The sequence below is a fragment of the Plutella xylostella genome, chromosome 21, assembly GCF_932276165.1.
Source record: "Plutella xylostella chromosome 21, ilPluXylo3.1, whole genome shotgun sequence".
NCBI classification, from domain to species: domain Eukaryota; kingdom Metazoa; phylum Arthropoda; class Insecta; order Lepidoptera; family Plutellidae; genus Plutella; species Plutella xylostella.
In genome coordinates this window covers 10,452,070-10,469,393 of record NC_064001.1, presented here as the reverse complement: position 1 = coordinate 10,469,393, position 17,324 = coordinate 10,452,070, and the positions used below count along the sequence as shown (strand labels likewise).

At 36.1% G+C, this 17,324-nt stretch overlaps 1 protein-coding gene across 1 annotated transcript in view; it reads left to right on the top strand.

The window, feature by feature from the left end:
* LOC105389045 (protein sidekick-1) overlaps window positions 1–17,324 on the top strand; it is a 103,267-nt gene that overhangs the window by 69,149 nt on the left and 16,794 nt on the right. Inside the window, exon 2 of the mRNA XM_038115794.2 lies at window positions 15,192–15,352. Within this exon, the coding sequence (XP_037971722.2) occupies window positions 15,192–15,352 (161 nt within the window). The remainder of the gene's footprint in view (window positions 1–15,191; window positions 15,353–17,324) is intronic.

Sequence of the window (17,324 nt, the reverse complement as noted above, 5' to 3'; positions counted from 1 at the left end):
ATTTATGTTTCTGGCCTGTGTTCCAATTAATGAACGATTTCTCGGAAATCACCAACAACTTACATGATTTGGTTCAAATGAGATATAAAAACTATATACAAATATTTAAAGTGTAGAAATAATTTAATTTAAACCCACCATGGTACAACTTTGATTGACCTAGCTACGGTTAAGTGGAAGCCGCCGAGAACTTTTAATCGTCTGAAGTCTTAACCGATTCCAATAAAACATGGATTCATTAAATTACTGCATAAAATAATAACCAGGTTTAGAACTCTTTTTATGTATGGTTGTTTTCAAAAACCAAAGTTGTTTTTCAAATAAACCTGCTATCGCGGGCAGTTTGCCGTGACATGAGGCACAACATAATCAGTTTATTTGATCAGGGCGATACTGTTCTGTTAGGGTCATACCTTAGATTATTAGAGACAAAATGTGGAAAAGACGAACAGCAAACAAAACCTTTTAGCGATTTGGTTTTCAATCTGAATTTTGCTTGATTACACAGTATGTGCTAAAGCCCTACATATTGCTATATGAGTAGGTACATTGACTCCTTAGTCATTATGGTACAAAGTGCTTGCCCCCTTTACTCATTAATCGCCTCGACAACGCCGCTGGTTATTTAGACATCAACTTACAATATTGGACTCACTTGACTTGCAGATTAAACCCAGTCGGCGATTTAAGTTTGAAGCACCATTATTGTTAGACTGTTTTCCTTGCTGGGCCGGTAATAATAACTGATAACCTTATACCACCAACGTTAGACGCCCTACGGCCTATTGAACCGACAAGTTTAGCAGGCTCAGCGAAACATCGAGTAAAACATAACAAAGACAAATGTTTTTCATAATTATATTAGGAATTTTACAAAATATAAATCTCGGAGTCAGTGGGATAAATACCTAATACTACAGTGGTGCTATTTAGTCTTAGGTATGTACTGTACCCCTTTTATGAAACAATGCAGGTACCTACTAAAGATCACGTTGAAAATTAATAAAACCCATATTCAAATGGGAACACTTCCAGTGAAGGACTAATCCGCCCTCAGATGTACCGATAAGTGGCGACCCATTTAGAGCTAATGGCTCCTAATTAACTTATACTTAAAAGGCCCTTTTGACTCACTAAATGTGGTACGTATTTCCGTAGTGGCAGTAGAAAATTTGTGATTTCGACACTTCCATTCCCGCATCGGTTCAAATAGACTAGTAAGTATGTAGAATCAGACAACGGTTAACTTTGAAACGGGTTTTTAACAGTTTGTTGCATCCTTAAACGTCCATCGCTTGTTTAGTGGAGTTCCATAATGCTGCCTTACACGTACCGGCACGATATACCTATTATTTCGTAGGAAATGTAGGTAAATATAGTTTGAATTGTAGTAGTATATGATAACAATGCTGGTGTAGGAAAAAAATAGTCTGTGATGTTTAAAGTAATTATATATTCAAGGAATGGTTTAAAATATTATAAAAAATTTAACAATGTATAAAATTTATTAGATACCTACTTAAAAACTTAAAAAAATTAAGAACTAAATACATATTATTTCTAGAAACTAAAAGTCTTTAAGGAATTAGAATAAGCCTATACATAATTATTTTATTATTTAGTGAACTGAAAGAGGGGTCGCCTATTCTAGTCTCCCAAACTCAATAATCATTATATTATTTACGTGCATTGGTGCGGAAAATACTGCACTCTAATAATAATAATAATAGACTTTCTCAAAAATTGCATCCATCATTTCAAGTACATTATTAACGCTCCAAATAAAACATCTATTCATCGCGATCAAAAAGAAGGCCATGTCTACGGAACGAAGAGTAATCAAAAATGCATTTTATTACGAAGCATTAAGCTCCAATATCGAAGAGTGTGGAATAGTTATTTACGGCGAGGGGGCTGTTCTTGAGCGTCGGAGCGAGTGACAAATGAACGTTTCGAAGCGTTTTCCTCTTGTGATAAAATTATACGATAAAAAAACTATTTAGTGGGTTTATTGCCTATTTAGATAGGCTTTTGTCCATGTTTTTTTCCCGCGTAAATGGTTCCACGAGTCGCCTTATTAAGAGGGTGCTAACGACCTAATTTATTGATGGTATTGTTGTTTTTTGTTAACAGTCATTGGAGGGAAAGCCTGTTATTGTCCATTCACACGTTCACTTTATCCACACAAGTGTATCATTTCGTGTAAGCTAAAGGCTATTCTTGATACTATAATTAGTTACCTATATACCTTATCCGTGCACCGTGTAATTCATTGTAGATTAAAACTACTCAACTGAATTGGTCAGTTGGCTAACAAATAAAGAGAGAGCACCCTTATATCTTTCTTTCTAACACTGCTCATAACGTCTCTTAAAATAAATTACCTATTACAAATATTTTAATACGCCAATTTCCCGTGATCGTTCATATTTTAATAGGCAATAAAGCTGAGCTCTCTCCATGAGGAGAATCAATCGTAAAAGTCATAACAATGATCTCTGCTGGTCATAAAAACTCTCGAGTGAACAACACTGAGTTAGCTTTATGACTTTACTTGGTACATAAATTGTGTGCGAAGGAAAATGGATCGCATTGTACGAAATCATTGCGTAAATGTGATGTAAGTGCTTTGTAATAGTCCCGGGTTTTAATCGAGTGAGTTGTCTCAGAGAGTTCCGTGACCCTCAAATTCATAGACCGTATTGTAAATTTACAACAAGCTTAAAATTGTCTTTTAAACACGCGAGTTTCGATTTTTTTACGTCAGTCAAAAAGTTGAAATTCGTATAACACAACTTCAATGTTAAACCTATTGTAAAGTATCAAAAAGCTCTATGAATTTGGGGGTTATTATTTATTTACTTAGCGTTAGAGGGTCTGTTTGCAGCATGTCGGTAGCTCGTCAGCGTGTGTCGAACACCGAGATTGGTAACTGGGTGATAATAAATGAATTATAATGTAAATATAAACAAACAATCAGCAAACTAGCTCTATTTGTTTAATTATGATTAATTAATTAACGAGACTAATTGACAAAGCTCGGAAATTTTAATGTAATTATCACAAATAAAATTATAGTATAATAATTATAGCCATCAAACCAATGAACAAATCAAATTAGCTTCGTACAGTATAAATTGGTCCAGATTCCAATTTAAGCATGAACTTAGGTGCTGCTCAAAAATCTTATTGGTTCGGTTTCATATTTTTTCTCTAGTAAAAAGCTAAGGGTGTAGAGTATGTGTATGTTTTCTTAATATTAAGCTGCATTGCAAAGAGTACAATCATAATTGTATAATTATGTGTAAAAACTACAGTAAAAGTAACAGTTTTGCCATCATTTGATATCGTTTTACTGAGACTAATATACTCCATACATCGCTACGCCCAGTACTACGTACCCTAGTGCTACGCGGCTACGACGTAGCTCGTTGCTACGCAGCTACGGCGTAGCACTTTGCTACGAAACGGCTACAAAGTGACACGGGCAAGTTATGTCAGTTCTAGTTTTATGGCATAGTTCACAAATTTAGTGAGAAAGTCGTGTGTTACTGCAGCCGTCGGCTGTGGAATGGGAATTGTCTAGTTAATCTTAACTCTGTGCCTGCGCCGCCGGCATACGAGCACTTTCAAGTCTTGGTTAAAAATTGCAAGAAAATAACTCTTGTTTACAAGAGCAATAAAATTGTGTATACGTGTGTTTGTTCCTATAACTAGATGTTGTGTCTGTTCCTGACATAAATACATAATATTATAACAACAAAAAAAACAAACGATAGCATGCAATGAATACAGCGATTGTTTTTGAGTTTTCAATCCAATGAATATAACGGAACTTGTAAGCGCTCAGAATGTTTGTCACGTCCCAACCCCGAATAGAAGCAGAATTCACAATCGTAAAACATTTACTAAACGATATAAAAAAAAAATTATAACTCTCTTCCATCCAAAGGTTGTCTGGTAGAGATTGCTATAAGCAATAAGGCCGCCTTTTTGTACTGTTTTATTTTTAAGTCTTTATTTTGTATGTTGTTCTATTTTGGTGCAAATAAAGAGTATTGTATTGTATTGTATTGTATTGTATTGTATAACATAGACTTTTATATAAAATTGAGTATCCGTCTTATATATTTTATATCCTTATTATGTTTTTTATAATGCTCTGGAAGTAAGTGAGAAATTGCCTCAAAATACTTCTTTTTATCCTTACTGAAAATTGCTTTCAATCTTTTTAAGCAATAATTGATTGATGAACAACAATCTACCTTCTATTGAGAGTGAAACAAAATAGGTATTTGTAAAAAAAAACTAGTTAAAGTAATAGTTTTGGAGAACATGATAAGGGTTTGTTTCTGTGTTTGATACTATCCCGTCTATTTATGAAATACCCGCCACCATCGCTGCGTGTGACATGAATATCGACAGACAAAATACTGTTTTTTTTTCGTTTGTGTGAGTGTTGTTTTTTACTATAACAACTCATACATACATATATTACATTCACGGGCAATGAAAAAGTTCCACTCACAAAATTCTGACTCCAAACAACCCCTATTTTTTCAAAGATTTAATTTAAAATTTCAACAAAATATTTTTGTTTCTAGTTGGTAATATCATGATGCTCTATTAAATGTACTTTAAGGTTACAGAAAGCGTTAATAAGCTAGCCTTTTCCGTTAAGTAATCATTTGGTGTTTTTCTCAGTGGAACCGTTTCATTGCCCGTGAGTGTATTATGCTCACGCCTGTCTCAGAGGGTTAGTTGGGCAGAGACTGTACTAAATGGACACTCTTCCTTCGCTTCCTCCTCGTTCATCAGTTACTTCACACCCACTCATCGGTCTCGGAAACTCCTTGTCTGGCGCGTACTGGGTATGTTACCTAAATAGTCGACATACTTAGTTTAGCCAAGGATTTTCACTACCAAAATTTGTAGGTACATATTTTCTCAAGACCTAGCCTTATCAACGATTTATAATTAAGTTTTCTTCTAAGATTCCTACTTAGCAAATGCTCTTTACATACAATTTCAATTCGAACCGCAAACATTCCCAGGTCATTGATTTCAGACCGCTTCCCGCACGAGACCTACAAATGTGGCCTATTTCCGACAAAATTGCGTTTTCCCTGAATGCCCTAGACTCTACACTAGCGAAGGCGAATGAAAGTAATAAACTAGACTTGCTGTCCGCTTCTCTGTCTTTTACTTGGCGTATGAAAGAGATGGGCGATGTTTGATACGAGTATGAGGTTGTATAGTTGTCAGTGATACTGCAATAAATTAATCGGATGCTCGGATCATTGAGTAGAGGGTACACCCGAGTCCGCGTTGTTCTATGGCTCGGATCAATGTCAGACTTAAAATATTTTTGATAAAGCCACTCTTTGACATTGTTTCAGATCTACCAATAACTTTTTGATGAATTTAGTTGCAGAATAGATCTAATGATAATAATACCTCATTTCTTTGAAATTTATGTAGCAAAAAAAAATACAAATTATTTTATAAAACTTCTCTACATTTGTTAGCTTTAAAATTGAGTGTCTTTAAAGTTTTAGCAGAAACATCATAATACTAAAAATTAACTTAATGGTTCCAAAACAACGCCAGTAAATTTAGTAAAGAAAAAAACAAGATAAACCTACAGGGGTTAACGCCATAAATAACCTATTTCTTTGTAAATCGCGTGCTATGTCTTAGCAGCGCCTGTTACCACGTTGTTCTTTATAGTAGCAGGTGTCAATTCTACTATTTAGTAAATCAGATTTTAGCAAAAAATATGTGTACTTATTATTTTAATCTATTATTTTTTTATTCATGGTGTTTATAATTATTTTCTTTGACATTTAATATAATTCGGACATTCATGTCAGTGAATATAAAATCATGTTATTATTGTTTTCTTCCTGGTATTGCGAAACTTACCAATTTATTTATTTAATGAAAAAAATAATGTTTTTTGATAATTTGTTTTAAGTATAGCCGATGCACACAGTTTGTTCACAAGCCCTATAACTTACTTTGTTGGCAGATATAAATACAAATTGTAATATAAAAATACAACCCTTACAGCTAAATACTCACACATAGTGAAGCGAAATAGATCTTCAAAGATAAAAACACAATTCTTGCTAACGCTATAAATTTTAACATAATTAAATTATACCTTATAATAACAAGAACAAATGGAATTTTCGAGTAAATTATAGTTTTATCAAGCAATAAATAAAATTTCAATTCCGGTATCCGGTGTGTAAATTAAATGTAACACAATAAATAGCGGAATTTATTTTGACAAACGATGTCGTGCGGCATTATCTCACGCTAGCTATTGGCACGTAATTAGTACTGGGTAGAGGGCTCCACTTTGTATGGGAGTTTTCAAAAGATTTTATTCATTTAGGTACTAATTAAAAGGCTACTTCTTTATTGTACATCACTTGCCATTGGTTTATGTCTAGTCGTGCAGTGGTTTAGTCGTCATTGCAGCATTTGATTGCATAGCATATTCTGAAATAAATTACTCTTTGAAAAAGCACTGAAATTTTAATAAGGTACTATTATTATTATTAAATTCTTTATTGCACAAAGTAAATTGGTACAAAGGCGAACTTAATGCTAGCAGCATTTTCTACCAGTTAACCTTTGGTGATGTTGAAAAAGTGATTGGTAGTGCTTATGGCTTTGAAGAAAGAAGATGGTTTATATTGAGTACTTAACCGAAATATTAATATCTTAATATATAACTATCTATACAATATAAATATACACATGATACCTAAATAAATACATTACATACATACATAAAAACAAACATAAATACATACATAAAATTACTATCATCATCATCATCACATAGATAGGGATATTACTATTACTATGTATTATTTACTTTTAATAGGTGTTGCTAAGAAAGATTTTTTAAAGACTTTTGGAAATGACCTTCTCTTTCACTTCGTTTATGCTTACTTACCTATTGAGCATAATTCCAATTATTCGTTCAGTCGAACGAAACTGAAGGTTACTTGAAACATTAATAATAGGTGGTGAATGTTTAATTACCACCTTTTTAAACTGAAAGTTGTTGGGTAATAGTATTAATATTCGCCACTTCCTTTCATACTCTTTATTAACACAGCGTAGAAATAAATAATGGCGTAAAAGCTTTAGTATGGTTATCCGATTTTTCTTTATGACTTTTTATAAATTATTAGGTATATTTTGCTATTTGAAGGTGCCTATTCTACATTCGGATTCTATTGTGCACTATATTCCTAGTACGTGAAAATATTTTTAAGTACCTATATACTAAATTCCATTCTATTGAAACCTTAAAGTATCGTCACCAACTCTATCTAACGTCTCTGGGCTGGCAGGTATAACCCAGTGTCTGTTATTTAACATGAACAAATTGAGCGAAATCCTAGCCGATAAGGAAAAATCGCCCCGAGTACAACTCTGGAAACAGCGTATATTTTTTTGTGATGATTGGATAATTGGTTGACATATGTGTATCGATTCTGAAAGAGCGTACTTTGAAGGTAATAAAATAAATTTGGATGAATAACAAACATTTTGTGTTTTATTGATCCACTCTTGATACTTTTTACACAGAGTTTATTAGATTTACGGTAGTGTTAATTTTTTAAATAACGGTATAATCTGTATTTTTTATCTCTTTACTGGTACGAGGTAGAGATAAAACGATTTCCGGCACATTAGCTCCAGTCGATGCTTAAATAAAACAAAACACTCAAAGAAAACAAAATATTCCAACAGCCACTCCCATTAGTATGCAAAAAGCCGCTCTGTCCTTTTAAATGAAAAACAAACAGGCGAATATCACTCTTATCGCTTACTGGAAACGGTCACTTTTAATTTATTAATGTATTTAAATTAATTCGCGAGCAGCACTAAACACTTTATAAAGCCGAATTTAAAGTATGATTCATTGGACGCGTTCATTAAAAATTATGTAAAGTGTACTTGTAATGATATTCCATGAATTTTATAATACTTTAAGATTGGTGTTAACGCATCAGATAAATGGTATGATACCCAGTACCAGTAGGCATGACTAGTCTCGAGGAGGACGTTTTCTCAGCTCTTATCGCATCAATATTTATCTCATCTTAGGTATAGTTTACGTATGTATATACAATTAGTGTAGATGCACCTCTGTCTCCTATCTACCTATACCGTAAAGTAAAATACGTTTTTTATGGTATGTATTACATGTTACATTATGTAAAACATAAGTTTAATTGAATAAATGCCATGATTACATAACTATAAGCAACCACATCTGTACCACGCGGCTCCGGTATCGCTAGACCCCGGTACCAAGCAACAGCTGTCGTAGTTAAAATTCATTTTGCCCTCCCATCATGTTACCTTGTTTCCCTTAAAAGTTACCCAGTTTTTGAGGTTTCAACTTAGTTTATTATTTATAGGCGGGCGGACGCGGTGGTAACCCGTTTTGGAAAATGTTGCTTTTGTTTTCAACTTTATTTTTAATCTATTTTCTACGCGTATGTTTGTCCCTGTTCACAAAGTTGGACTACTTTTAGGATACTGGAATAATTATAAGTAAAATCTACTTATGTTCACAGTAGTTCACACACTCTCTACGCGACAGTATGAGAATTATTCACCAGTTAATTTTATATGGCTATTGATGATGATGATGATGATGAGGGGTCTTTTCACTGCCAAATCTTTTGTCAAAGAATGTGAGGGAACCGTACCACCAGGTTGTACGGTTCAGTCACAATCATTGATAGAGTAGATCTTATAATTATATATTATTTGTCAACCAACTATAATGCTATGCCCTTCCCTGCACATCTGCGGTTGATTCCTTTACTTAATCTCAGTGCCTACTTATTAATAAATTTTATACACCTTATAGTTTTGGTAATTCGTATTCATCCACTCAATCCTCCGTCTCTATCCAACACCACTCGTCAGCAATCACTGAGACAGAGACAGCGCACGTACTATGCGCTCTGCAGCTCGCTCCGTTTGCGCCGTGACGTCACGCCCGTCGAACCGGAAATAGGAACGCAGCCTGCTTTAAAGACGAAGCCTCATGTGTGAGCCGCGCGCGGCCACGGGAAACGCGGAAATATATTTTTAGGTATGTTGAGGTGCGACGATATAAATAAAAAGTCATAACTCAAAATAATATGTACAGTTTATTAACGTCACACTAACACACACAGAAAATATAGAAAGATAGAATAGAAGGAGTGAAAGAAGAAAGAACACGAATAGTTTTTAGATAAGTTAGCGAACAGTTTTACACAAGATACACGAAACACGAACAGTCAATAGTCCTTATCACAAAGGCATACGGTTGATATTCGCGTAACAGGCGAGAGCGCAAACGAATAATGTTATAGCCGCGGAGTTGTTGATCACGACTGGCGACTGATGCGCGCTTGCTCGCGCGCACAGAATTCGCGGGTAAGCGCATAATAAAGACGGCAAAGTGTGTATCACATTTTTAACCACTGACAACAAAATAAGGTGTTATAATTTTGTCGTGTGTTTGTGTGTAGGTAATTATGATATAAATAGATAATGTTTTGTATAATATAATAATATAGGTGTAGGTATAAAAATATATATTTTTAGATTATAATTTTATTTCTTATTTTGTATAGTGTAAGTGTAAATATTTGTAATAGGTAAATAATTAAATATAATGATAAATATATTTGTGTGTGGTGAGTACGCCACATCTTAATAAAGTAAAATGATTTGATAATTTTCTTTGTACAGCATAGACAATAGGTAAACATAAAATTATTGGTAAAGCCATAAAGCATGATTACACAAAAATTGAATTTAAAGTCGCTCAGCGTGCTATGGAGAGAGCTATGCTTGGGGTTTCTCTGATGGATAGTATCAGAAATAAGGTTATCCGTCAGAGGGCTTAGGTTACCGACATAGCTGTCAAAATATTCAAGCTGAAGTGACAGTGGGCTGGTCATATCTGCCGAAGAACCGATAACCTTTGGGGTAGACGAGTTTTTCTTTTTCTCGAGTGGAGACCACGAAGCAAACGCAGCGTGGGACGCCCTCCTGCCCGCTGGACCGACAACCTTAGGCGGGTAGCCGGTAGTGGTTGTAATGTAACACATATAAACTATTATCTCCGTAGATAAAGCTTACACCGTCCGCTAGCGTACCACGCGTATTACTAAATACTCGGCTTATTGCCAACAGTGTACTGTGTAAAGCTTGTCTACTCTGCGAGCCCGCGGGTTCCGCGGCCCCGATCGCCTCCCGCGGTTACTCCAAAGCTACGAAATGGGAATGACAATGGTAAAGTGAGTTCTTTTGAGAGGTTCTTTGCGCGGCGAAGGTTGCATCTTTTGTGCCCCTCCAGGAGCCTTTCTCTCAGCCCACCTGCCTGTGACTGTCGCCTTTATATGTATAAAGATTTGAGGCTCGTATCTTCACCAATGACGGCTGGGGAGCGAGATTTGTGTAGAAGAGGCTAACCGCCTGTATCACACAGTTTCATATTAAGCCTCTGCTATAAATCATTCCAATTACATTCATATTATGTTTATCAATCTTTTTTTTTATGCAAGTAAATATGTATTACACAATTCATAATTTACCAAAACGGAAATAGTCATATTACCTATTATAGTCATCGTGGTAAATTATGAATATTACACTAAGGTGGTACAATAACTGTAGATACTTTGTACTATCGGTCACACTCTTATACTATCATTATCTATGAAACTTTCCTGTATCTTTCAGACAGTATGAATTTTATCAAACAATTAACCTGACATTGTGAAAATGTTTCTAAATGTATCAAAATAGATGTGTGGTTCAAAATTATTAGATTTAAAATTCGTGTCGATTGATTCATAACATCGACCTCGCTCAAATTCCAACCAAAAAAAACTTTCATATATTTAAATAAATTGTATTTAAACCGATTTCAAATAACAGTAGTGGTTTAAAACAAAAAAACGTTATTTGAGCATGTTCTATTTTATTTTTCATTGTAATAGCCTGCGGTGAAATGCAATATAAAACCGAAAATGAGTTATTTGAAAGCTGTTGCTGATGATAAAATGCACTGCAATATCCAGTAGTTTTATTCCTGAAAATCACGATCAAAAATTTAAGAAGTTACTTATGTTTATGATACATAATTTGATTGTAGATTTGCTGAGTTATTTTTAGCTACACACATCTTAAATCTCACGGAATACACCTAGTTATCAATAAAATCCCATCGGGATTATAAGTGATGATGATTTAAGGGTACTAAGTAAGTTCCAACTGCAGTACCTACCTATTTACGAAAACCTCAGTATCTTGAATTTGTTGTGTGTTCATTTACAACACACAACAAATAGTCTCACCAAATACACGAGGGCGACAAGTAGTGTAAATGCATGTTTCGTTTCTTTATTTCCCCGCACTGAGCACACACACACTGGCTGTCTATTCTACTCCTTAAAAGACAATCGCAAAACTGACATATTTTACATTTAGACCTCAAACAGGCGCGACGTTTTCGAGGGTCCTTTAAGAAATTTTTTTATATAATATATAATTAATGCATTCAGTAGTTAGTTAATGTTTGGAATTCATCTCTTTCAATACAATACGCATTTTTATTAATCTTCGTTAGATTTTAGTTGAGGACTTGTCCAGTCGTTTTACTGTAACGTTTTAATGTATTTGCCATAAAATGGCGAGCGTCGCCTTTCAAATAAAATCATTTATTTGACCTTCGTTGGTATGAATCCAGTTTTACGGTTACATAATGGTTGCACCACTGTGTTTGTGACATGAGAATCTAAGCTCTGAGCACATGCACATGCACAGTGGTTCGCAGATGCTGGCGGAGGCGCGAGGCTGCCGATAAATCGAGGTTTACAGAAACGAACACACGGCGCAAACATCCTCACTTATTTGTTGGAAACGTGCCGGTACGTGGCTTGCCATAAGAGTACCTACTACTGTGAAGCTGCAGGGTGTTTTTGTTTGTGTTGATTCTGAAAAAAACATGTATCTGAAAAAATATGTAAGGAAGGGGGCACGAAGTAAATGATTAATTAAATAAATGAACCTACAATAAACTTCGTACAGAATCACCTAACTGGCCATAGTGGTACTGTGGTAGACATGCAATAGCCGTTTCAGTACTCATTTTTGTAGAGATTACACAGCGTGGATCACCCTTCCGCTGGGCTATTGTTGCACTGAATTGTTTCATCGTTTCTTTCATGGGGTTTAAGTCTTGCGGGTTCCGATTTATTTCAGAATAGATAACTGAATGAAGTGCAAGGCGCAAATAGGATTGATCAGCTGCAAAATACAAACACCGTATGCCTCCAGCTCTGGAGGGTTTAGCTGGGCAAAAAATTTACTAAACGAGCTGTCATCCAATCACTAAGTTTAAAACAACGACATAGAGTAATCAACGTAGCGGCGCTTCAAAATATCTTCTTTGGTGAGCTTCAACGCCCCCTGACTTCCATTTCAATTACCAGCCACTGCAAATGAATATATTCCACACGTTTCCGCATGAACACCTCTGCTGCTAAACCATATCGAGGCGCTATCAGTAAATTTACAGTCCATTCGGCAGCCCGACCCGCCGCGAGTTGCAATCGGAATGGGGAGCTCTTCCTTTGTTTCTAGACGCTCTAAGCCAAGCGAGGCGATACACCCGGCCACTTCCTAACAGCCGCGCTTCTAGAACTCGTTATGGTATTTTATGATAATGGTCCGATGTGCCCGGTATTGTCAGCGAGGTTAATAATTGGAAAGTGTTTACAGTTACAAACAAATTCATACGGAATCAATTTGTTGAATTTACCTAGCAGAGTTTCGAAGTCTTGAAGATATATGTATAATAGAAATATTTATATGCTGATTGTTGACTGACACAACTTTAATGCCTTCTATGTGTTCTATTTTAAAATAGGATATGAAATGTTTACCATACTTTAGATATACTCATCTATTTAGGTATATTAATTGCAGAAGCAGGTACCTAGAATATTATCATGTACCTACAACTTTATATCATAAGCAGCAGTAATGCAATGTTTATTATTTTAAAAACTTATTTGCAGTCATTTGCGAAGCGCCTGCGTCCCCTAGGTGTGGCCGCGTTTTTTTGTCGTTTTAGAATATTCTTGGCGAGTCTTTGTGCTCGCCCGTTTCAGGTGTATTTTCAGCGCCCGTCTCATGCTGAAATGCGACAATTATTCCCCGGCTGGTATTACTGCGGTATTGTTCGCGGCTCGGCGCGGGTTCACCCCGTATTCACCCGCTCACAAAGTGACAAATGACGGATATGAGAATCGAATGTGTCTTTTTGTTTTCGTTTGAATAATAAAAAGGCATGGTAAAGTCAGGGGACTACAGAGGGAATTCGCTGAAAAGGGATTCGAATATCACGGTTGTATTGTAATATGCTGCATATTAAAATGAGGGCTGTGAGATTTAATAATAGCGTAACCTGGTATATGGAAATAGTAAAGAGATGCGTTTTGAGGAAACTTGCATTTGTTCGTGCTAACTCATTTCAAACAGACATGCAATTTCACACGGAGTGCAAAATGTGAAGCGAACTTGGCTCGAAAACAAGGTAACGGTTCTGGGAATAGCTGTCACTTATACTTACTTATTTTTTACCTATGTATATACTTTTGAAAGTACCTACCTATAAATAAATAAAACATTAGATCTTCGTTCTTTATAAATACTTTTCCATTAAAACTTTACTTTCATACAGAATTCCCGAAAGAACTTAAATAGCTTTTTAGCTTCTGAGCCAAATTATAGTGAACTGCCGGTAATTCAGCTCGTACGTGATAACTAACTGTAACATATTCCCGGTAAAGCCTTAGGTATACCTCCTAATGAAACTATCCAAGTTGAGCTTTTTAAGTTTTCTTAGAAATTTATTTTCATGTACTGGTAAGTACCTACTTTAGTTCAGCTAGTAGGAAAATTTAATAATATGTTTTGTTTTCATAATATTGTGTGTATTGTATACCTACCAACCTATACCGACTTTTACATTTAGTGTATTAAATACTAATTATAGATATTTGTAAGAGCACCTAAAAGTGCGTTTTCGACGACGTAATTTCGACAGAAAAGTTAAAGTTCATAAGGTTTTAGTTTGTAGAAGTAAGAGAAGGAAAAAAGCTGTATTTTATAGTTTATTTTATTATGAAACCAATCGGTGTTGTAGGGCTGTGGCCGCGGGTTGTTATGAGTGAGTGTGCCGCACTACACTATAAATAGGATTCACATATTTTGTATCTTATAGGAAAAACAAAGTTAGACTAAATATATTTCTTTTCTTTTAAGGCTGCCTGCAAGAGATCGCTCTTAGCGAGAAGGCCGCCTATTGTTTATTATTCCTTATTTATACGTATGTATTTATGTATGTTCTACCGTGGCGATTAATAAAGAGATATATTTTAATAGGTATCCATAAATATTTGAGCAGGTACTATTTATATTTAAATGCACGAGCGTTCGATAATTTTCACAAGTTAAACCCACGTATGTTATGTTAAATAATAACCTACGCCACGTCAATTACCTGCTGGCGACCTACCCCACCAGGTCCCCGCAGGCTCGCAACGTAATGGAAGGAATCCATTATTATAATCACTTGCCTACACAACATTCATTATTCATAACGACGAATAAACTCCGGAAGATGGTAATTATGAATTTACATAGCAAATATGCTGAGCTTAAAGTGTGCCGCGTCAAATACGCACGTCGCGTTTGCTTAAAACGTTATGTCATATTTAGATTGACAAGGTGTTTGATAATGAGTATCGTAATCTCTGCGAAGGCATCAGTAGGTTGAGCTTTCTAACATAGCTCTATATGCTCTATCTCTCTCTCTCTCTCTCTCAAATATCTCTTATATAGTCAGCAAAAGATCTACACTGGCCACCTCAGCACTAACACTTTAATTTACTGATCAAGAATCACTGAACTTCAAAAAGAATCGTACCTGCTCCCCATTTTTACATAATCAAAATACTTTTTCTCAAACTCCGCATCATTAACATTAAAAAGACACAATCAGATTTTTCCTCGACACATTCACGATAAATCAATTACCGACTACATCAATCAACTGTTCCTAAACCCTTTTGTTGTTGCAGGGCTGGGCGCGCTGGCGGGCGCGGGCGGGGGCGGCGGCGGGGGCGGGGGCGAGGTGCGGGAGAGGCCCTACTTCGACGACGTGTCTCCGCGCAACGTGACGGCCGTGGTGGGCCAGTCCGCCGTGCTGAGGTGCCGCGCCAAGCATATAGGGAATAGGACTGTAAGTTTTTTTAAGGCTGCTGTAAGTAGGTATTTAGATTATCAAAATACGAACAATATGGAGTGTCAGTGGGAAACGTCTCGAGTCTTGACAAATAAGAGCCCACTTCTACCACTTTTTTGTATATTGTTAATCTAAGCTGCTATATTAATACTGTAATACACAGTGCTTTAGCATCGACGAACTAATGCCACAGACTGCTGTCTTAAACCGAAAACTTCAAACTTACCTGCTCTTGTTTAAATGGGTGGCGTGTCTGGCCAGATATTCAGCCCAACTAACCACAATCCACTAAATTCTACTACGAGTCATTCACATTCTAACATTCATCTCTAACAAACGATTCCAAATCAGGAAGATATCGCTTCTAAATTGAGTCGTAAATGTATCCGGTAAATAACAGCCCACATACGAGCAGTTAACAGCTCAACTGAAGCTTTCAATCATGCTGCAACCGCCATAAATTATTGTTATTGTCGCGAGTCGTTGTCGCTGTAATTGTTATAGTGATTAGGATCGCAGATCCACGCAGTGATTAATTCGCTGATTATAGCTTGCGGCGGGCGGCGGTGCGCCAAGCGATTTTCTTACTAATTGACGTGGATCGCTTATAATAGGTAGGTTTAGATTTCGATATGGTTTTGTTAGTTTGAAATGAAAATTACGTTTTTTTTTTAAACATTGATACAGATCTATTTATTGGTTTAGAAGTGTAGCAACTACCATGCAAGCAAGAATCTGTCAATGGCCAGTAGAAAGCGAAGTCTAGTAACTTTGTCTTATAGCATACACTATACTACACGGATATATACTATACTACATAATATATGTATCCTCAACGGTATCATATTCATAAACTTATAATTTTGTATACAGGTATAGGTAGAGTACCTACGTAATGGTTAAATAATGATTCATTAAACATAAATTTAGACAAGTTTACTGTAATAAGCCCGTATTTAGTGCTTTCCTGTGTGTATGAAGCTATTTAGTATACCTAGTAGGTATAATAGATATATCAAAGCACACTTCTGCGGTTTCCTGCAAGATAGATCACGAATTATAAATCGTGTCAGACTTAATGGCCACTTGATTCTAGAATTAATGTAGGCATACATAAATTATTATAAAATTAATAATTTGCCGTAGAAGTTTGCGTATGTTCAAACCATACACAATAATGAATATTATCAGCTTAATAAAACTTACTAAATTTTTACTCCACAAAAAAACAAGAATCTCCGCATAAAAACCGCGTTTCACCATCACGCCACTCGAGTAATCCCTTCGGCGATATTTTATAATGCATGGCTCGACAAGCCCAGCTCCCACTGCCCAGCGAGCCGGCCATTTATATGGGGACCATTGGACCAAGGCTGAGAAGGGATAGCCGGGACCAATGAGCGGGTGACGTTGAAAAATGATATTTCGGAGGACCTCAGGTGAGGCCATAAATTGTAGGGACATGACGTGAGCCTGCGAGGAACAGATAAGTGATAGATTAGCGGCCTTGTTCGGGATAAGTTTGTTAGGTTTTCAAACGGCCGCGTCCTTTTGGGGTTATGGAAATGTCAAGGGCCGCGAGATAGATACACTGTTGAATGATGAGACGCGGATGAAATTAAGAATTTATTTCAATAGTTATTTGCGTATGAGTACATAGTAGGTACTTATCAAGAGAAAGGTAAAGATTATTTCCCACACATACATTACTATCCGCTTCGTAAGATCTCCAGCACACATAATACACAAGGAAAGGCTTTGTCTCCCCCCTTCGTCCCAAACATCTCGGGGGGGCGCGTTTGGAACTTATTCCCGTACAAAGAGCCAGGAAGCCGGCAGACTTTCGGACTTTAATAATCGGAATTGGATGGCGAGTCCAGAACGGAGGTTTGCATGACGGCACGAGGAGCAATCCAACAAAGTGGGTTCCGCGTCTTGCACAGAAATGGCGGTGGAAGTGACATGGACA